The following is a 21,630-nucleotide window of genomic DNA, read 5'->3' as shown; positions in this document are numbered from 1 at the left end:
ACTTTCTGTCTCTCACAATTGGATCTGAAACATACTTTCCATTCCAAATGATGGCACAGAATATCAATACTTGCAGTTCCCTAAATATTGATTCTCTTTCCTGCCTTTGTATTAATACATGTTCTTCCCTCTGCCTAATATTTTTATCAGTTTGGCAAAAAAATTTTCATATGTTAAGGTTCAGCCCATAAATTACTACCTCTGGAAGACTTTCCTGACGTGTCAGGCTAAGTTATTTTCTTCCTTTCTATGCTCCCCAAATCCCCTATTATAGATATTATAAGATTGCGCTGGAATCATTACTTTACATATCAGTTTCCTCCTCCTCCTCCTTCTCCTCCTCTTCCTCCTCCTCCCAAAGTGCTGGGACTTTAACCTCCTCAAGGGAAGGGGCCGTAGCTTAATCATCCAGTGCCCAGGACAGTGCTGGACACGGTAGCTGCTCATTATGTGCATTTGACAAGCATTAACTGAGCACTTACTACAGGCTAGGCACCATGTGAGGCTCTGAAAAAATAAAGATGAATAAGGAACTCAGAGACTGACAAGTAAACCCACAGTAAAAATACAATGCTAAAAAGCAAGTGTGCACAGAGTTCTATGGGAGAACAAAAGAGGGGTGTCTTATCTGTGGTGGGGAGGGAGGCACCACAGAGAAAGGGGAACTCAAGGACAGCTTCCAGGTAGAGATGAGATTTAAGCTAAGCCTTGAAGTATACAGCGTGTGCAATTGCCTGGAAATGTGGGAGAGCATGGCACATTCTGAGCGGATTTTTTTTTTCTTTTTTTGAGACAGAGTCTTGCTCTCTTGCCCAGGCTGGAGTGCAGTGGCATGATCTCGGCTCACTGCAAACTCCGCCCCCCGGTTCAAGTGATTCTCCTGCCTCAGCCTCCCAAGTAGCTGGGATTACAGGCACATGCCACTACTGTCTGGCTAATTTTTGTATTTTTATTAGAGATGGGGTTTCACCATGTTGGCCAGGCTGGTCTCGAACTCCTGACCTCGAGTGATCTGCCTGCCTTGGCCTCCCAAAGTGCTGGGATTACAGGCGTGAGCCACTGTGCCTGGCCATTTGACTCTTGCTTTTTGAAATCTAGCCATCCTGCCCTCCCATGTGCTCCTGGGACCAAGAGCCAGTTCTTGTGGGTCCTATGGAGGGCAGTTCATCTTTTGCAGTCAAGTCTACTTTCTCTTGGGTGACTTATGGATATGACAGCATCTCCCAGAAGGCTGGGGACACTGCATAGCGCCTGGTGCTGAATGGATGCGGAGAAATGACGGCTAAATGGAATTACATACTCTTCACCTTCTCACTCAACTTTCTTAGGACCAAACACAATTACTTTCTATTAGACTTTAGCTTGAGGAAAGTACTTTCCCTATAGGAGATTCTGCATACTTTAAGGTATAAGAAAAGGAACACTGGATAACCCAATGCATTTCCCTTTTTGTCTTTCTCCCAGGAACATTTCAGCCAAATTTATAGCTTATGTGTTGAGCATGGGGATGTTTGGAAGTAACAATTACTTTTTTCATCCTTCAACCCCCAAATTTTATGTTTCATCCTTCAAAGACTTACATAAAGACATTATGGTTTTTTTAAAAATTTAATTTAATTAATTTATTTTTTTTGAGATGGAGTCTCACTCGGTTGCCCAGACTGGAGTGCAGTGGTACTATCTCGGCTTACTGCAACCTCTGCCTCCCAGGTTCAAGCGATTCTCCTGTCTCAGCCTCCCAAGTAGCTGGGATTACAGGCATGTGCCACCATGCCCAGGTAATTTTTGTATTTTTAATAGCGACAGGGTTTCACCATTTTGGCCAGGCTGGTCTTGGACTCCTGAGCTCAGGTGATCCACCCACCTTGGCCTCCCTAAGTGCTGGGATTACAGGCGTAGAGCCACAAGACATTATGTTTTAATCTGTAAGCTGCCTCAAGACATCCCCAAAAGAGGTGTGGTACAAACCTAAGCTATATCCAGTGCCTCCCTATCTGCCAACGGACTCTATTGGTTCTCTAAAAATTTGACTAAGATGAATTACAGCATTTGGGAAGTAGCTAGGGACCTCTGAACAGATAACTGCTGACAAGCCAGTCAGCCAGTGGAGTATTTTTTGAGCATCCACCTTGAAGCTAGCATGGAATTTAAAAATCCTCATTCCTGCTTATGGTAGGAGGTGAGGAACAGGGGGTCTTCTACATAAGCCTGCTCCAGCATTCCAGTGCTCTGGGGACTTAAAAGTAGCTCCTTCTCAGTAAAAAGCTGGCAACCTGGTTTATGCAGCTCCTTTTCTGGGATACTCAAGCAAGGAGCATCTCACAGACCATCCGGATCCATTATGAACATCACAGAGTCTATCCCAGCCACATCAGGAGTCAGGATCTATGGACTCAGGTCATAGGCAAATGTCTGGGCCAGAACTAAACACTGGGATGGATCAGACACATGGTGGGGCCAGGCCAGTATTAGTGTATTCTCTAATATTCTCTAGGTTCTGTTTTCCCCAACCAGGTTCTCTGGGGACAATCCTCAGAGCCCACGAGCACATTCCTAGGAGGGGAAATGGGGTGGGGGCAGTCAAATGACAGCATCTAAACCAGGGAACAGGACATGAGGTTGGACTGGCATTGTGTGTGTGTGTGTGCGTGTGTGTGTGTGTATTAGAGGCTAAGGAAGATGGATCAGGGGTCAGACAATTCTAATTCATGCTGCTTAATCCTGTCTTTGCCACTCACTTTCTCTGTGACCCAGACAATCCTCTGCCTTCCCTGGGCAGAACTCCTGAGGCTAGAGCAAGGGTACTACATTCCAGTCATAGCAAGTCCAAAGCACTCTCTGCCGTTCACAGTTCCAGGTTCTTTCTGCTGCCTCCAAAGCCCATTCTCTTTAAGCACATTAGCAAACTCCTACTCATCCTTCAAGGTCTAGCTCAAATGTCACCTCCTTTGTTAAACCTTCCTTAGCTCTCCCTGTCAGAGCTAGTGGTTGCTCTCTTTACTCCCGCAGTATTTTGTACACACAACTACCACAATGTATCATACCCAGCTGTGGATATGTCTGTTTTTCCCACTAGATTGAATTCCTGGAGAACAGAGATGGTGTCATATTTATTTTGGTATCTGTTATAGTATTTAGCACAGTGTCTAACACAAGAAATAATCACTGAGTTCATGAATGAGTGAACGGTTGATCTAGGAGGCACTGCCTGGATATCAAGGAAGGGATTTCATCTTGGGAAGCTTTAGTAATACACATGAAAGCACCAAGCACAATTCCTGGTATCTATTAGAGGTTTCAAAAAACACTTGCTGAAATTCAAGCTATTGTGGTTTGACTTCCTTGCTTGATGAGGTAATAGGTTCCATTGTTCCATTTGAAAAAAAAAGAGATAAAATCCACTAAAGGAAAAAAGTCCCATTCACTTTTAGACAGAATGACCTTGCTTTCATCTCTTTACACCTAGATCCATTAATCAATCATTAGCCATGTCAGAAGTCTAACCTTTACAGCTCAGTTAGCCAATTCTTAAGATGTCTGTCACCCTTTAAGTGCGGAAAGAGGTGTAAACCCAGAGGAAAGTGAGAAAAATCTCAGAATGCAAGCAGAGACCAAAATAGCTGGACTGAGCCAAAGACATAGAGATCATAGACAATACGATGTGATTGGTCTGCCAGCCAGAAGGCAGGATTTGGGTTGCTGAGAAGCCAAAGCTGAGAAGTCCCGGAGTGGTGGCAGTGAAAAGAGAGAGCAGAGAATACCAAGGAGAACAAAATGTGGACAGAAGAGGGAAGACAGTGGCAGACAGCAGAGGCGGTGGTGAGGTTAGAAGTGGCAATGGGGGTGGCAAGAGGCAGATCTCTGGCAGTGCCGATAAGTGCTTCTGGAAACAGAGATGACCATGGGGAAGGATGGAAAAGGTGGGTCAGTTAAAACAGTGGGGTCTCCAGGGGGCATTCGGGAGCATCACAGCTGAGTGGGAGCCTGAACCAGGACCATACGGGCCTGGAGAAGGAGTGAGGAAAATGATCAGGATTAGGTGTTTGATCAGAAATGAAGGGGCGAGGAGGTATTATCAGAAAGGCCAGAGGTAAAGTCTACAAAAAAGGACCAGGCAGGAAGATATCAAATTTGGAAGCAGGGGCTAGAAGGAGGAAGAAAGAATAAAAGATCCCCATGAAAGAGTTGGGGCAACTGAGGTCATAATCTAGGGTGATGAGGTGAGCAACAGGAAACAGGCATTGGTCTCAACATGCATGGGAGTTTCAAGTCCAGTTCTAGAGGCTTTATATGCAGAGGGACTGTGACAAACTGGAGCTTGACTAAGGGAGCGTGGCCGAGAGAGTAAGGGGACCGGGAACCATGTCCTGGGAGGACAGATGAGGGGTGTTTAGGTTGGAGAAGGGAGACTGTATTAAGGAGAACGGGAGCATGAAGGAGGACATTCTGGTTGGTACAGAGGGCAAGACTCAGACCAGAATGAGAGATTATAGGACAGAGATCTTGACTCATTATAAGAAATAACTTTTTATCATTCTACTATAAAGACACATACACATGTATGTTTATTGCAGCACTATTCACAGTAGCAAAGACTTGGAACCAACCCAAATGCCCATCGATGATAGACTGGATAAAGAAAATGTGGCACATGTACAACATGGAATACTATGCAGCCATAAAAAAGAATGAGTTCATGTCCTTTGCAGGGACATGGATGAAGCTGGAAACCATCATCCTCAGCAAACTAACACAGGAACAGAAAACCAAACACCACATGTTCTCACTCATAAATGGGAGTTGAACAATGAGAACACACGGACACAGGGAGGGGAACATCACACACCGGGGCCTATTGAGGGGTGGGGGGCAAAGAGAGGGAGAGCATTAGGACAAATACCTAATGCATGTGGGGCTTAAAATCTAGATGACAGGTTGACAGGCTCAGCAAACCACCACGGCACATGTATACCTATGTAACAAACCTGCACGTTCAGCACATGTATCCCAGAACTTAAAGTAAAACAAATAACAACAATAATAATAATAATAAAAGAAATTACAGGCCCTGTGACCCCAAAGATATCCCTGAGTTTAAACACTGTTTTTCAAGGTTTTGTTTGCTTTGTTTCTTTTTTTTTTTTGGAGGCTCATAAACAGGTCTATTCCCTGGGGGGCAAAAAAAAAAAGAAACAACTTTTTAACAGTCAGAGATCTTCCAAGTGTAATAACAATGATACTAACTACCATCTTTAGAATGCCTACTAAGTACCCAGCACAGGCACTCTATTGTGCTGGGCACCCTAGAATGCAACAATTCCATGAGGCAGGAATTATGACCTCCCAATTTACAGATGAGGAAACAGGTTCAAAGAGGTTAAGTAATTACAGCTGGCCCTCCATATCCATGGATATCTTGCGGATATGGCAGGCTATAAGGGACTTGAGCATCCACGGATTTTGGTATCTGAGAGGGTCCAGGAAGCAACCCCTTGTGGGTATCAAGGGATGACTGTATCCAGAGCCCTAAAGCTAAGAAATGGCAGAATTCAGGCATATTCCATATGGCCAGAGTGTTGGACAGGCAGCCCTTCCCCCTCCCAGGACCTCCTAACCTCGCACTCCTTGAGTGCAACGCCTTATCTCAGACAATAGTGAGCTCAATACGCTGGTGCTATGTCAGGGTATGGGACCATCAGCTACCCAGTTGTCCAAACCAGCAGCCTTATAGGACCCACGACTCTTCCCTCTCCTTCACTGCCCACATCCAATTTCTTTTTGTTTGTTTGTTTTGAGACAGGGTCTCGCTCTCAGCCATGGCTCACTGCAGCCTTGAACTTCTGGGCTCAAGTGATCCTCCCACATCAGCCTCCTGAGTAGCTGGGACTACAGGCATTTGCCACCATGCCTGGCTAATTTTTCTTTTTAAATATTTTGTAGAGACAAAGTCTCGCTGTGTTGCTAGGGCTGGTCTTGAACTCCTAGGCTTAAGTGATACACCTGCCTTGGCCTCACAAAGTGCTGGGATTACAGGCGTGAGCCACAGCACTCTAGTCTTTTACCAAATAACTGTTGGTCCTACCTCCTAAACATCAAATGTTTATTTCTGTCCCTTCATTCAATAAATATTTATTGAGGACCTACTATGTACCAGGTACTGTGTGCTAGGGCTAAAAGAGCAAACAAAACATTCTAGTCCCAGCCTGGCCAACATAGCAAGATACCTCTCTACAAAAAAAATTGAAAAACGGCCAGGCGTGGTGGCTCACGCCTGTAATTCCAGCACTTTGGGAGGCCGAGGTGGGCAGATCATGAGGTCAAGAGATCGAGACCATCCTGGCCAACATGGTGAAACCCCGTCTCTACTAGAAATACAAAAATTAGCCAGGCATGGTGGCGTGCGCCTGTAATCCTAGCTACTCGGGAGGCTGAGGCAGGAGAATCGCGTGACCCTGGGAGGCGGAGGTTGCAGTGAGCCAAGATCACACCACTGCACTCCAGCCTGGCGACAGAGCAAGACTCTGTCTCAAAAAAAGAAAAAAAAGAAAAAAAGAAAAAATTAGCCAGGCGTAGTGACACACCCCTGTAGTCCTAGCTACTCTGGAGACTCTGGCAGGAAGATCCTTGAGCCCAGGAGTTGGAAGCTGCAGTGGGCTGTGGGCGACAGAATGAGACCATGTCTAAAACACAAACAAAAACAAAAACCCAAAACACCTTTCTAGTTACTTTCTAGTAGTTACGGTCTAGTGGAAGAAACATGTGGGAATAAGTGCTGTGAAGATAGAGCAGGTTGGAGAGATGGAGAGTGATGGGACAGCTATTTATGGAGGGTGATCAGGGACAATCTCTTTGAGCAGGTGACATTTAAGCAAGAGATGTGAAGGAAGTGAGGGAGTGGACCCTGTGGCTACTAGGAAAGAATGTTCCAGGTTGGGGGAACAGTAAGTGTGAATGCCCTGAGGTAGCTTTAAGAGCTTTCCATCTCTGCAGTCAACAGCCTTTATGATGTGGTCCCTGACTCCCTCTGCAACCCCTTTTATCTTTCCCCACCTAGTGCTCTGTGTTCCAGTGAGTTCCAGTTCTCCCGGCCCTTACACGTATTGTTCCTTCTATTCAGTTCACTCTTCCCTCCTCTCTCTTTGGGGAGTCTTGAACCCTTACATCTATTTCAGAAGGTCCTTGTACATCCCTGTCAGTCCCCCATCTGTTTCCTTATCACAATTCTTATCACACTGTATTGTAACCACATGCTGAATTATCTGTCTCTTCCTTTTGACTCTAAAATGCATATATGTCCTCCTTATCATTGTCACCCCAACAGCTAGCACAGGGCCTGCCATAACCATGACAAAATGGACATGTTCGGTGTCACTTATAATTGACTACGTTACCATTTAGAAATGTCTTCTATTAGCACTGGCTCAGTAGCCAGCAGCTTCTGCTCTCTGTGCCTTGGCTCTGCTGTTATCTCTGGGTCCCTCACCTTGCCCATCTCCTTGGTCAATCCTAACTTGAGTAAATGGTCCACAGCAGCTTCAACCCCCCACACTAAGATACTATTGTATCACTGTATACAGGCATGAATGGTGGCCTAAGATCATTCTTCCTCATCCATTGCTATATTGGCTTAATGCTTACAACTGGGTTTTTTTCCTCAGTTTCTTTCTCTGGCATTCAAGTTCTAAGCTGAGACTGCTATGACCCTAATCTATTTTTCAGGGTCTCAGATTCCCTGCCTAGTTCTTAGACAGCCTCCTCCAGAGAGTTTGACTGTATTCTCAATACACCTGGGAGCTGAATGGGGTCCTAGCTAAAAAGACAGCTCACTTGGGACCAAGATGCTACCACATACCAAATATTACCTAACTTTTCTCTTTCCAGCTGAGTGCCCCTGGTCAAATGACCTAACTTCTCTAAGCATCACATTCCTCATCTGTTAAATAGATGTTTAAAGAAGGGTTGTTAGGAGGACTCAATGAGATGATGCACGTGGTAGGTAAAATAATGACCCTTCAAAGACATCCACATCCTAATCCCCAAAACCTGTGAATATGGTACCTTACATGGTAAAAGAGACTTTATAGAAATGATTAAGTTAAGGATCTTCAGATGGGGGAGATGATCCCGGATTATCCAGGTGGGTCTAATGAAATCACAAGCATCCTTATAAGAGGAAGGCACGGGGGCTTGAGTCAGAGAAGGTGTTGGGAGACGTGGGTTATAGCAGTGCTGCTGATGCTAGAAGGGGCCACAAGCCAGGGGATGCGGGCAGTCGCTAGACACTGGAAAAGGCAAGGAAGGGATCCTCTCGTAGAAACTCCAGCAGGAATGCAGCCCTGCCAATAACTTGATTTCAGTCCAGCAAGACCCATTTTGGACTTCTGACCTCTGGAAATGTAAGATAACAAGCCTGTGTTGCTTTAAGAAATAAGTTTGTGGTAATTTGTTACAGTAGCAAGAAGCATTTAGCAGATTCTGGCATGTAGTAAGTGTTCTTACAATGTTATTGTCTATTCCTGCTCCCATACTCCTCGGAAAGAACCCGCTGAAAGGCAGAGACGCTTGGCTCCATTCCCGGTTCCCCCACCAACTTGCTCTTAGTGATTTTTTTTTTTTTTTTTTTTTTTTGAGATGGAGTCTCACTCTGTCACACAGGCTGGAGTGCAGTGGTGCGATCTTAGCTCACTGCAACCTCTGCCTTACGGGTTTAAGTGATTCTCCTGCCTCAGTCTCCCAAGTAGTTGGAATTACAGGTACTTGCCACCATGCAGGGCTAATTTTTGTATTTTTAGTTACTAAAAATACAGGGTTTCACCACGTTGGTCAGGCTGGTCTTGAAGTCCTGACTCAGGTGGTCCACTTGACTCGGCCTTCCAAAGTGCTGGGATTACAGGTGTGAGCCACCGTGCCCAGCCCTTGGTGATTTTTAATAAGTCATTTCCCCTCCTTGACCACCACCTTTGGTTATTGCTGCCAGACCACATCACTGGGTCTCTCTGATGACTCCTCAGGGATCAGTCCTATCACTGTGTCAGTTCCCTCCACGTCTTGTCTCACCAAACCCCTGCTTCCTCCTCTACCCATATAAGTGAGGTATATGACTCACTTTGCTGCTAAGACCACCTGAGTTATATGACTAATTTGTAAAATTTCATACTGAAGGCATGGCCATTCAGGTATCTAGAAAATACACTGGTCAACGATACTCAGCAATCATCTCATTTAACATACTCATTTTGCAGAAGAGAGAAAGAAAACTCCGGGAGGGAAAATGACTCATTCAAAATCACAGAGCAAGCTGGTAAGGAAGCCAGACATGGAGGCAAGCATCTCTGCCTCTCGGAGGGCTTTCTGTCATGCCGCACCCTCTGCACTAGCTCTAGTTTGCCTCCAAATGCTGTCTCTTTTCTTTTTTTTTTTTTTTCTTCTTCACTTACAGCCAATCTAAAAAGGGCCCTCAGGATCGCCCACAATGCCCAGCTTAGCTTCTTGACAAACACCTTAATGGCGCAGCATTGCCTGTTGGCTGCCATCGGCTCTTGAGTGGGTGGTAAGTGCACTAGCGGGAATTCCCTGGTGCTCTGCAGAATGTCCTTGGCCCACTCCCAGGAGGCCACCACAAGCCAGATGATCACCATACCCGGGGAGGTGGCACATTTGGGGTTTTGGGTCAGCACTGGGATGCCCAAGTTTTGCAGTTCTGGGGAGGCCTCTGCCCACAGTCAGGAGTGTGGCCATGGTCTCATTCGCTCTCTGGAAAAGGAGAGGCCATAGTCTTCCTCGCCCTTTCCAAGGCCCTCCTGCAAATCTGCCAATTTTCTGTCCCCTGAGGCTCGACTTCTTGATGAGTTAAGAAAAGGGAAAAGTGAAGACAAAGACCAGTGGTCAGGTCTCAGTGTTTTTTTAATTTTAATTTTAATTTTGGAGACGTAGTCTCGCTCTTGTCATGCAGGCTGGAGTGCAATGGCACGGCTTTGGCTCACTGCAACCTCAGTCTCTCGGGTTCAAGCGATTCTCCTGCCTCAGCCTCCTAAGTAGCTGGGATTACAGATGCCCACCACCACGCTCAGCTAATTTTTTGTATTTTTTAGTAAAGATGGGGTTTTCACCATATTGGCCAGGCTGGTCTCGAACTTCTGATATCAGGTGATCCACCTGCCTCAGTCTCCCAAAGTGCTGGATTACAGGTGTGAGCCACCACACCCGGCCTAATTTTTTAAAGACAGAGTTTCACTCTGTGGCCCAGGTTGCAGTGCAGTGGTACAACCTCTGCTCACTGTAGCCTCAACCTCTTGGGCTCAAGCAATCCTCCTGCCTCAGCCTCCCAAGTAGCTGTGACTGACTGTAGGTGTATGTCACCACACCCAGCTAATCTTTGTATTTTTTGTAGAGATGGGGTTTCGCCATGTTGCCCAGGCTGGTCTCAAACTCCTGGGCTCAAGCGATCCTCCCAGCATGGCCTCCCAAAGTGCTAGGATTACAGAAGTGAGCCACCACAGCCAGACCAAGCCTCAGTTTCTTAACTGCAACAGGGAGATGGTTGAACTAAATAAGCTGTAAGTCATGTTAAAAAGTTCCATTATTTTAGCCTAAGCGGACTGACTGTGAAGCTGATCTTCTGGTTCCTCATTGTCAGTCTTAAAGTCCAAATTATTTAGCATGACACTACAACCCTTACAATGTGATGCCAATGTACCTTTCCAGCCCTATCTTCTTTAGTAGAGATGGGCTTCTGCTCTTTCGCTCAGGCTGGAGTGCAGTGGCGCAATCCTAGCTCACTATGACCTCAAACACTTGGTCTCAAGCAATCCTCCAGCCTCAACCTCCTGAGTAGCTGGGATTACAGGCATGAGCCACTATGCCCGGCTCTACCAGCCTCATGTTCTGTCCTGTACCTTCTGCCCTTCATTGCTTACCTCACGTACCCCAACCTCTAGCTATACTGACCTAATTGTGTTGCCTGGACACATCCTGCAGAGTCCTGCCTCTGCCTTTATTTCATTCCCTCTCCCTAGAATTCCTTTCCCACATGTACTCTGACCTCCCCATGGTGTGCTACTTCATAATGCAACTTGAATGCCACTTCATCAGGGAGGGCTATCTGCCCGGGGTTAAATGGACTTTCTCTGTGCTCCCAATGGTGTTATATGTATCCTCATTTATAGCATATTTTGTATTACATTATAAATAATGGTTTACATGCCTGTAGTCCCCTTTGAACTCATCCTCATGGAAGTTACAGCCTGGTGGGAGAGATAGGCATGGAAATACTAAACATTTCATTACAGTGGTAATAAGTAGAATGAAAGAGAAGAACCAGGAGCTACAAAAGTGTGTGGCAGGAGATATAGGCTGTGGTATCAGGGATGGCCTCCCTGAGAACATGACATCTCAGCTGACATCTGTGAATGAACAGAAGGCTAGGTGAAGGCTGAGAATGAGCATTCCAGGAAAGAATATCTTACTGAATTCCTGAATGGGAAGGAGCTGGTATATTAGAAAAAGAGAAGGAAGGACAGGGTGACTGGAGTCTAGTGACCAATGGGGAGAATGGGTGGTATAAAAAGAAGTCAGAGAGATGGGAAGGACTCAGTCATGCAGGGCCTCATCGGCTTCATTAAGCATGTTTTTGTTTTTGTTTTAGACAGGGTTTTGTGCTATGGCCCAGGCTTGAGTGCAGTGGTGTGATCTCTGTCCACTGTAGCCTCAGCTTCCTGGGCTCAAGCAATGCTCCTGCCTCAGCCTCCCAAGTAGCTGTGACTATAGGCACATGCCACCACACCCAGCTACTCTATTTTTTGTAGAGATGGGGTTTTGCCATGTTGCACAGGCTGGTCTCAAACTCCTGGGCTCAAGCAATCCTTGTGGGTGCCGGGTCCAAGGGAGTTTATAATATTGTTCTTCCTATTTTCATATGCATTTGAAAGTTTTCCATAATAAAACTAAAAAGAAGTGATAGTAGTACAGTAATAATAGTTTAATCTTTGTCCTAAGAATCATTTTAAGCAAGGTGAGGGTGGGAGTAAGGTGATCAGATTTTGGTTTGTTTTAATTTTTTTGTATTATTCAATATTTCAATCATTCAGAAAGGCATAAAATAATAAAATATATATTGGAAAATCACCAGCCAGCTTTGTCAAACATTAGTTTTTGTCATATTGGCTTCAGATATAACTGACTCCTGAGTGGATTGATTGATTAATTGATTGATTGATTTTTGAGACAGAGTCTTGCTTTGGCTGGAGTACAGTAGTTCAATCTCGGCTCACTGTAACCTCCACCTCCCAGGTTCAAGTGATTCTTGTGCCTCAGCCATCCAAGTAGCTGGAACTATAGGCACGTACCACCACGCCTAGCTAATTTTTTTGTATTTTTAATAGAGATAGGGTTTTACCATGTTGGCCAGGCTGGTCTCGAACTCCTGGCCTCAAATGATCTTTATACATACATATGTATAGAGAGAAAGGAGTAAAGAACAACTCCTGACTTTCTGGCCAAGTGCTTTTGGGGCCCTTTATGCCTCCTACGTGTTTGTGGCATAGAATTGAGTCTTTAAATTACTGCTAACAGGCAAGGCCAGGGCTCATGCCTGTAAGCCCTTTGGGAGGCCAAGGTGGGCGGATCACCTGAGCCCTAAAATAAATACTCACCCGTAAGTTGTGCTAAGAAAGCTTAAAAGCATTCAGGGCAGGAGCCAGCAGCCAGAACAACTCAAGAAGAAGCCCCAGTCCCTCTACTTCCTCAACATGGCTCTAAGCAGGTCGCTCATCTGCTCAGAAACCTTTAATGACTCCCCTCAGCCTTTGGACAAAAGACAAATGCACAATCTGCTCTCAGCCTCCCTCTCCAGCCTCTTCTCCTTATACACTCTTACTAGAAACAGCAAGTAACTTGATGCTCCAGGCACATCGTATTATCCACTGTTTCCTAAACATGCCATGCATTTTTGTGGAGCCATGGTTCATCTTTTTCATTGTCTGGACGGCCCCACTCACCCTTCTCCATCATTCTCCTCCCTCAAAGGTTCATCTCAGATACCACCTTCTTCCTGAAGCATTCTCTGGTTTCCCCAACCTCAACTGGGGAACCCCATCTCCTCCCTCTTCAGTGCTTCCCTACACCTTGTTAAACCTCTAGCATGCATTCATTTATTCTCCAGAAAAGGTACCGACTTTTGTGTGCCAAGCACTATTCAAAGAAGTTGATGGGAATTAGATAACAAAATTAATTTTAAAATATTTATCACATGTCCAGAATGTATCATTCACTGTGCTAGGTACTGAGGAGATATTGGCTGTGGTTTGTTCTTCCTGTTTTGAGTTCAAACAATACCATACTATAGGGCTAGGCATTTCCTAAGATTAGTCTTTCAGGTACAATGATAATTTACTTTTATTAGTTCTAAAAATACCTCTTTCAAGGACTGGAGTAGGACATACTTGAAAGTAGAAAAGACTGGCTAAAAGGCTAGAATAATAATCCAGAATGGGAAACTTGCATAGTGGGCAGAGTGCTGAGCCCAAGAATAGAAAACCTAGCTTCTGTTCTTTGCTTTAATTTTTTTTTTTTCTTTTGAGACGGCGTCTCACTGTTTTGCCCAGGCTGGAGTGAAGTAGCACAGTCTTGGCTCACTGCAACCTCTCCCCCCGGGTTCAAGCAATTCTCCTGCCTCAGCAGCTGGGATTACAGGTGTGCACCACCAGGCTCAGATAATTTTTGTATTTTTAGTAGAGATGGGGTTTCACCCTGTTGGCCAGGCTGGTCTCAAACTCCTGACCTCAGGTGATCCACCTGCCTCAGCCTCCCAAAGTGCTAGGATTACAGGCGTGAGCCACCACGCCCGGCCTGCTTTAATGTTTATGAGCTATGGATGGGTCCTTAGACATGATGATAGGCAATTCACATCATCTTTGAGTCTCCATTTACTCACCTATAAAGTGAGGACAATGTCTTCCTTATCTACCTCATGGTATTGTTGCCAGGACCAAATAGGGCCACATACACAGCATATGGGAAGTGCAAAGCACCTTACAAACATAAGCAGCTATGAAAGTAATATGACACCCCACGGTAAAAATAAGAGAAAATGAATTAAAAATACAGCAGACTAGATCCAGCATATGTAAAGGGAAGAACTTCCTAATAAGGGGTTTTTTTTTTTTTTTTCTCCAGACAAGAATGAAGATATACTGGAGGCCATGATCACAATGAAAGAATATTTTGATTTGGGAATATGTTGGTGCTTCTTAGTAGGTCACCTCCACCCCTCCAGTCATTTGGGGTCAAGCTTCCTTGACTGCAGCTTCAAACCAAAGACTGTTCTCCATCTCCTCAGCACAAATCACTCAAAACCAGTCTCAAGGGCAGGAATCCGTAAGTCCTGGGTCTAGGAGTCACACTCTGTTACTTATTCACGTGGCCTGTGATAATTGACTTGTCTCTTTCAGCCTGTTCTGATTGTCCTCAGAATCAAGTTGGACACTAGGAAGGCCAGAAAAGTATTTGAGGAACATTCTACTCAGCAAATAAGAGAAGTGGTGCTTTTAATAAATCAAATGAAGGAAGCCAGTTAGAGAATCAGTGGGACCTCCTGATGTGTAAGATACAAAAGAAAGACTAAAGAAAGCATAGGATCCTGTTCTTTGAGCTTCAAGGGGTTGGGGGTTGTGGAGAAAAATAAAGCAAAGGAGAAGACAGACTGAATAAAAATTTTTTTAGGCTTGGTAATGAAAGATCATAGATATGAAATAAAAAATCAATGATAATGAAAAATGCTTTCAATTTAGAAATCAGGAGAACTGGGAAAAGTTCTACAGTAGTTCAGAATCATCTACTATCAAGTTCTGTGCCCTTGGGCAACTCAATTCAAGAAGTATCTAGTAAGTGCTGTTGTAGGTACTGGGTGATCTCTAAGGTCAGGGTTATCTCTCAATTTCTTTCTATTGATGCCACGATCATTAGATGACTACCTAAAGAGTTACGAAAGAACTCAAGGGTGAGCTTGTGGAACCACTGCCAAAAGGAATAACCTTGCTTTCCACCGAAGGAAGTACAGGTTGGCAATGAGTCCCATCTCTAAGGAGGGTTTTAGAAGGCAGCTTGGACCTACATGCCCATGAGTGCTTATTTCAGATCTATGTAACTTTTTGAGATAAAGGATAAAGAGTAGAATCATTGATTGCTCACTGAATACTTAATGATGAGCATTGAGAGTCAGGGATTTTGTTCAATGTAAAAAAATAAAATATTTTGGTTGATAAAGCCCTGCCTAAGAACCAACCTTCCTCTCCCCAAAAATAATGTTTAACTATTAAAAAATAAATAGGGCTGGGCGTAGTGGCTCACGCCTGTAATCCCAGCACTTTGGGAGGCTAAGGCAGGTGGATCACTTGAGGTCAGAAGTTTGAAACCAGCCTGTCCAATACATCGAAAACCCATCTCTACTAAAAATACAAAAACTAACCGGGTGTGGTGGTGCATGCCTGTAATCCCAGCTACTCAGGAGGCTGAGGCAGAAGAATCGCTCGAACCCGGGAGGCGGAGGTTGCAGTGAGCCGAGATCACCCCACTGCACTCCAGCCTGGGCAACAGAGCGAGACTCTGTCTCAAAAATAAATAAAAACAAGTAAGTAAATAAATAAATGACAAACTGGCTGGGGTTGCCTTAAAAGTGTTTCTGGAGAAGACAGAAGAAAATGACAACTAGAGAAATCAGGGAAAGTTTATTGGAGAAGCAGGGCTTGAGCTGAAACTTTATGGAAAGGTTTCAAATGAACGTGCAGAAGGAAATATGTGACAATGTCCAGAGAAACATGGGCAGCCTGTCTAAGGGTAAAGGAGAAATTGAGCTTGTCTGGAGTAAGGATGCATTATCGATAAGCAGTGGGAAATACGGCCTGCTAATGGAGAGGTAGGGTGGAGTCAGACTCCAGAGGGCTTAAAAGACAGAAAGAGGAGTAAGCAATATTATCTGCTGGCTTAAAAGCAACAATATTTCTATAAGGTTTCAATCAAGTGATCCCCTAGTGTTCAGTGAAAGGATAATTAGGCACAATTTATTGAGAGAAGCAGTGGATATAATTTGTCTATCTTTCAGAAAGTTTTCGACAATGTATTAGACATTTAAAATGGAGTCACTGTCAAATTAAGGGTGATGTTTTTGTCACTTAGAAAACAATAGAGAGATATAAATGGTCACTTCCATGAATGAAAGGGGATTAAGAGTGCAGGGGGCCCCAAGAGACCTTGCTGGGACCTGTCACACTTAAATTTTTTATAAGTGATCCAGAAGAAGTAGAACAAAGTGAAAATTTCAGGACTTCAGATCATATTAAGCCCTTTCAGACAGGGAAATGCTATGCCAAAAGAGAAGGAAGGAGGAAGGGGTAGAGGAAGGGGGAGGGGGGGGAGAGAGAGAGAGAGAGATTGAGAGAGAGAGAGAGCAAATGCTTGAAGGAAGTTACTACGTGCAATGCAAGATGGCAGACAAACGTCAATGTGGAGAAATGTAATGCACTCCGATAAAAATAATCCACACACAGGGTGTTGTGTTCCAGGCTATCAGTTTTGACCCAGGAAAAGGCTTTGGGATCTATTATAGATTGTTCCCTAAAGGCAGTGGCCTAGTGTGTTGAGGTCAGGACAGCTGACAGAGGGAAGGGGGATGCAGGTTGGGACCTGGAGACCAAAGAAGAAACCAACCTTCCTTTATGCAAAACCATAGGGTCCTGTATCTGGAGACAATGGTCAAGTTGACTTCTATTGAAAATAGGGTCAAAAGATATCTAGAAAAGAACAACTAAAATGATCCAGAGAATGAGTGTGGCTATGCTAGGGGTCTCGTGTCTTAGGGGGAAACTTAAGTTTAAAAAGACAAAGGCTAAGAGAGGTGGAATAATCAAAGCCTGTACAACTGATAAGGGTAAGGACTAGCTTCCTCTTAATACTTGAAATATCGTAGGAATAAAAAAGTTTCCGAGTTGAGATCGTCTAGCTCTCTCTCCTTATGTTAGACATGGTGAAATTCAAGCCTAGAAAGGGCAAGGAAATGGCTCAAGGTCACACAAACCAATGGGGGTGAAGGTCAGATCAGAGCCCAGGCCTCCTTAATCCCAGGCCAGAGTCTTTCCACCTCATCCTGAGCACTCAGGCAGTCTAAAGGAATCTTTTTCTAGGGTATAAACTTAGGAAATGCACTACTTTGACATGTGATAAAACACATGCGAAAACACAAAGAGGCTAGGGAAAGTTTCCACAAAAAGTCAACCAGCAATTATAAAATCTTTGCAGGACAACTGCCAACTGGCACTAAAGGTTCTTTTACACACCGTATCTTTTTTGTTGTTTTGTGGAACCTGTAACCCTTTGAGAGACTGAAGAAATCTAGGGATCCTCGCCTAGAAGTAAACACATTTGCACTTACGAACACAAACTTGTACCCAATTTCAGTGCACGTATGACCTCCTGAGCTCCATGCCCAATTAAGAATCTCTCTTGAGGCAGATTCTTTTAAACAGACTGCCTGCTTCAACAAATACACTCCATCTCTTAGGATGGCTGAGGCTATCACTCTGATTTTCCTCAGCAAAATACCATTGTCCCAACATCATTCATTATAATTGCAGACCTCTAGGTTGGAAGATACTTGAGAAATTACCTAGTCCAACTGCACCCCCCATGAGATATAGGATAAGGTCATGGGTAAATAAGGGGAGACTAGAGTCAGCCTGCCTAGGTTAGAATTCCAACTCCATCACTCACTAGCTGTGTGTCACCTTGGGCAAGTTACTTAACCTCTTTGAGTCTGTATCCCCATCTGTAAAATGGAGATAAAAATTGCAACTATTTCATAGAGTAGTTATGAGGATTGAATTGGATAATTCGTATAAAACATGGCACCAGGCCTGGCACATAGTGAGTGTTCAGTAAATGCTAGCTGGCATTATTGTGATGATGCATGCATCCATGCAAGCACTATGCATGCCTCCATCCAATCCCCTCCGAGAGCTTTTACTTGCACATGCCAGTGATGTGCAGCTCGCCGCCTCCTAAGCTGGTTGAGCAGCTCCAATTGTTACAAACTTCTTCCTATATCGAGCCCAAATTTGTCTTCTTGCAACCCCCACTCCCGCTGGCCCTAGTTCTGCCCTGTGGGGCCAAGCGAGAACAAGTCTATCCTACCTCCACCTGACAGCCCTTCAGCTACGAAGACAGTGATCGAGTCCTTCCTCCGCCCTCCCCCCTCCCCCTTCTCCAGCTTGAACATCCTCGGTTTCTTCTCCCAACCCACAACAGACTGGCTGCGCTTACTATTTACTCCGAGGCGTTGTACGGTTTCCTTCACACATAGTCATGCAGGCCACACACCCCACAGCCAACACAAGCCCGACCCTCGAGCTCGGCCCCCGCCCGCTGCCCCTGTCCGCGGTGCTGAAGCAGCTCCCGGCCTCGGCGGCCCTCGCGCGGCCCTCCCCAGCCCCCGCCCTCGGCCGCACCTGCCCGGACCCCAGGCGCGGACCCCCGGCGCGCCGCCTCCGCGAACCCGGCAGCAGGCGCGGCCCGGCCAAGGCCCGGCCCCGGTGCCGCCCCCCGCCCTGCCCGGAGGCCCCGAGCCCGCTCCCCGGCCCCGCGCGCCAGCCCCACCTGCTCCGGGCGAAGGGCGCCTCCGCTTCGGCCGCCCGCGCCACCGCCACCGCCACTGCCACCGCCGCCCGGTCCCTCGGCTCCCCGCCGCCACATGCCCGCGGCGACCGGGAGGCAGCAGATAAGCAAGCAGCAGCAGCAGCAGGCAGCAGCCGCCTCCGGGGACCCGCCAGCGGCTCCAGCGCTGGGGTCTGCCAGGCGGCGGCTGTGGCCCCGAGGGCGCGGCCGCCCGCCCTCGGCATCCCGGCGGCGGGGCCCGGCTGCCCGGCCGCGATGGCGGCGGCGGCGGCGGCTCCGGCCGGGTCCTCCCGCTGCGCCGCTGCGGAGCCGCCGAGTCACGGCGCCGCGGACACGCGCCCGGCCCGCCCGCCTTCGCCGCCGCCGCCGCCGCCTCGGCCGCCAGCGCCGCCTCGCCTGCGCGCCCCGCCCCGGTGGGGGGCGGCCGGGGGCGCGGGGGCAGCACCCGGGCGGGACCTGCGAGGGAAGGGGCTCCCGGCCAGCCCTAAGGCAGGGGCCGCGGAGCGGCGCTGGGGAGGGGTCGCAGAGGCTAAAAGAACAGCTCTAGAGGCAGGGTCCGAAGGGGTGGAACTGGAGGTCGGGGTCTGGGGGCAGCCCTGAGCGGGAGGGGAAAGAAGCTAAATCAGTATTCCTGGAGGCAGAACCACTGGATGGCCCTGGGGGAGCATATCCGGGGTTGGGGGTCCGGAACGCTGGGGAGAGGGTCCTGGGGAGTGGCATTGGAGGAGAGGGGGTCTGAGAGGCAGCCTAGGGGAGGAGACTGAGGAGCGGCCCTGGGGTAAAGGCGGGGTTGGAGAGCAAGCTAAAGAAATAGCCCTGGGTCTGAGATTGTGAATCCGGAGAGGGAGCTCTGAGCGGCTCTCCTGGGCCGGGGTGGTGGGGGAAAGGGGTAGAGAAGACCTGAGGAGCGTTTAAGAGGGGGCATTCCTGGGAGACATTAGGTGAAGTTGAGGTGAAGCTCAGTCCCTCACCCCCTAGAGGAAAAGAGCTCATCCAGCTAGGAAGATCATCTTTCATCCAAAACAATCCATATTTATCAACCGCTTTCTATTTGTAGGGCTCTGGGCTACTTGGGATACTGAAAGAAAACAAAACAAAACAAAACAAAAAAGAGAAGGCCGATTTCCTGAAGTGCAGAGGTTTACAGCTTGATGAGAAAACATAAACGCAAAGAAAAACAGGATGGCAAACACCACGTGTCAACAAGGACACAGGCGGCTGCTCCAGGGGTCAAGGGAGACCTGATGAGGAGCTGGGGAAGTTAGGAAAAGGTGTAATGGAGGAGGGTGGGACTCTAGCTAGGACCTGAAGGAAAGGCTGGATTTAAACAAGGGGAGGGGAGAAGAGAGAGCATTTCAGGGAGGAAGTTGAGGGTGTACAAGATGTGCCTGAGGTGGCAGATAAGTTTCTCTGGAGCACAGCGTTCCTATAGGAAAGTGTTGGGAAGTGAGGGAAATAGTACAAGACAGTGAATGCTGGGATAATAAAATTGGGTTGTGTTCTGAAGGAAAATGGGGAGAGTGTCATTAAAGGTTGTGTGTGTATGTGTGCGTGTGTGTATGTGTGTGTTTAAGCAGGATGATGTGTGAAAAATAGTATTTTATGATTACCTGGTAATTTGGAGATGCAAAAAGGGGCACAGGCTTTAGTGTCAGACCTATGTTCATATCTTAGCTCTGTTCCATTTTTATAAAATGATGCTAGTATTACTGTATAAGATTGTTTTCAGCATGAGGTCCTTGACACTTAATAGATATTCCATGTTAGTTCCCCTCCCAGTGGAGAGAATAATGACCAGAGGAGGCAGAGAGATTGGTTAGGAGACTAGTATAATAGTCTAGGTAGAAGGAAATAAGGATAACAATAATAATTAACATTTATTGAGTGCCTAATACATACCAGTTACTGGGCTAAGCACTTTCCTGCACGATATCTCGTTTAATCTTTATAGATAAACCCTATGAAATAGATGCTATCATCACCCCTAATTTAGGATAAGGAAGTAGAAGGCTCTGAATAAGTTTGCAAACTTGCGTGATTCATAAGTGATAGAGCTGGATGGATTCAGAACCCATTTTTTTCTAGGATGGGGGTGGGAAAAGAGATAGATTTAAGAGACAGTGGGCATACAAGAAGGGGGAAAGGAGTTTAGAGTGATGGCAAATCGAGAAAGATGGATGGTATCATCTTCACAGAAATGGAGTCATCATGTGGAGGAACTGGCTTGAAGGAGGTGACAAGGAGCTCGGTTTTAGACTTGGTAAAACTGGGGTGACCACAAGATCTGTGAGATGGGCATGGGAATGAGTTCTCGAAGAGGGTGGAGAATGGATATTTTGGACACCTTCAGGTAAATATGGTAGTTGAAGCTAAAAGCAAAGAGTTGAAGAGAGCAAAAGGCCAAGGGATCCATCCTGAGACATACATATTCAGAGCCTGAGAATGTATGTATGTATTTTGGCTTGAGAATGTCAAGCCAAAAGTGAATCTAAAGATTGTCCAAAAAGACTAAAGAATCAGGATTATGGAGTATCACCAGAAAGAAGAGGAGAGGTTCAAAGAAAAGGAAGGAGTTGTTTGGGCGTGGTGACTCACACTTGTAATCCCAGCATTTTGGGAGGCCAAAGCAGGCAGATTACATGAGTCCTGGAGTTTGAGACCAGCCTGGCCAACATGGTGAAACCCTGTCTCTACAAAAAAATACAAAAATTAGCCAGGCATAGTGGTGCACACCTGTAATCCCAGCTACTCGGGAGGCTGAGGCTGAGAATCACTTGAACTTGGGAGGCAGAGGTTGCAGAGAGCTGAGATTGTGCCACCGCACTCCAGCTCAGTGACAGAGTGAAACTCTGTCTCAAAAAAAAAAAGAGAGAGAGAAAGAGAGAAGGAGTTGACAGTTAACAGTCTCAGAAGAGTCTGAAGACGGTATTAACATGAGTTGGACAGCTCATAGTCCTGGTAGGGAGATGA

At 46.3% G+C, this 21,630-nt stretch overlaps 2 protein-coding genes across 4 annotated transcripts in view; one reads left to right on the top strand and one right to left on the bottom strand.

Moving 5' to 3' along the window:
• MMP24 (matrix metallopeptidase 24) overlaps positions 1–408 on the bottom strand; it is a 33,289-nt gene extending 32,881 nt beyond the window's left edge. Inside the window, 1 exon segment of the mRNA NM_001169008.1 lies at positions 304–408. Within this exon segment, the coding sequence (NP_001162479.1) occupies positions 304–408 (105 nt within the window).
• The window catches only part of MMP24OS (MMP24 opposite strand), a 55,628-nt gene extending 34,334 nt beyond the window's left edge, over positions 1–21,294 (top strand). For 2 of the 3 annotated variants that reach the window (XR_004179058.1, XR_004179059.1), the window contains exon 3: positions 14,173–15,386. The gene's annotated coding sequence lies outside the window, so the exon portion shown is untranslated. Of the gene's footprint in view, positions 1–14,172; positions 15,387–19,717 lie in introns of those variants that run through there. The other variant, XR_004179060.1, reaches the window with a different exon arrangement.
• Positions 21,295–21,630: the final 336 nt, after the last annotated feature.

The sequence above is a fragment of the Papio anubis genome, chromosome 16 (genome assembly GCF_008728515.1).
Source record: "Papio anubis isolate 15944 chromosome 16, Panubis1.0, whole genome shotgun sequence".
NCBI classification, from domain to species: Eukaryota; Metazoa; Chordata; class Mammalia; order Primates; family Cercopithecidae; genus Papio; species Papio anubis.
This window is presented reverse-complemented; position numbering and strand designations above follow the sequence as displayed.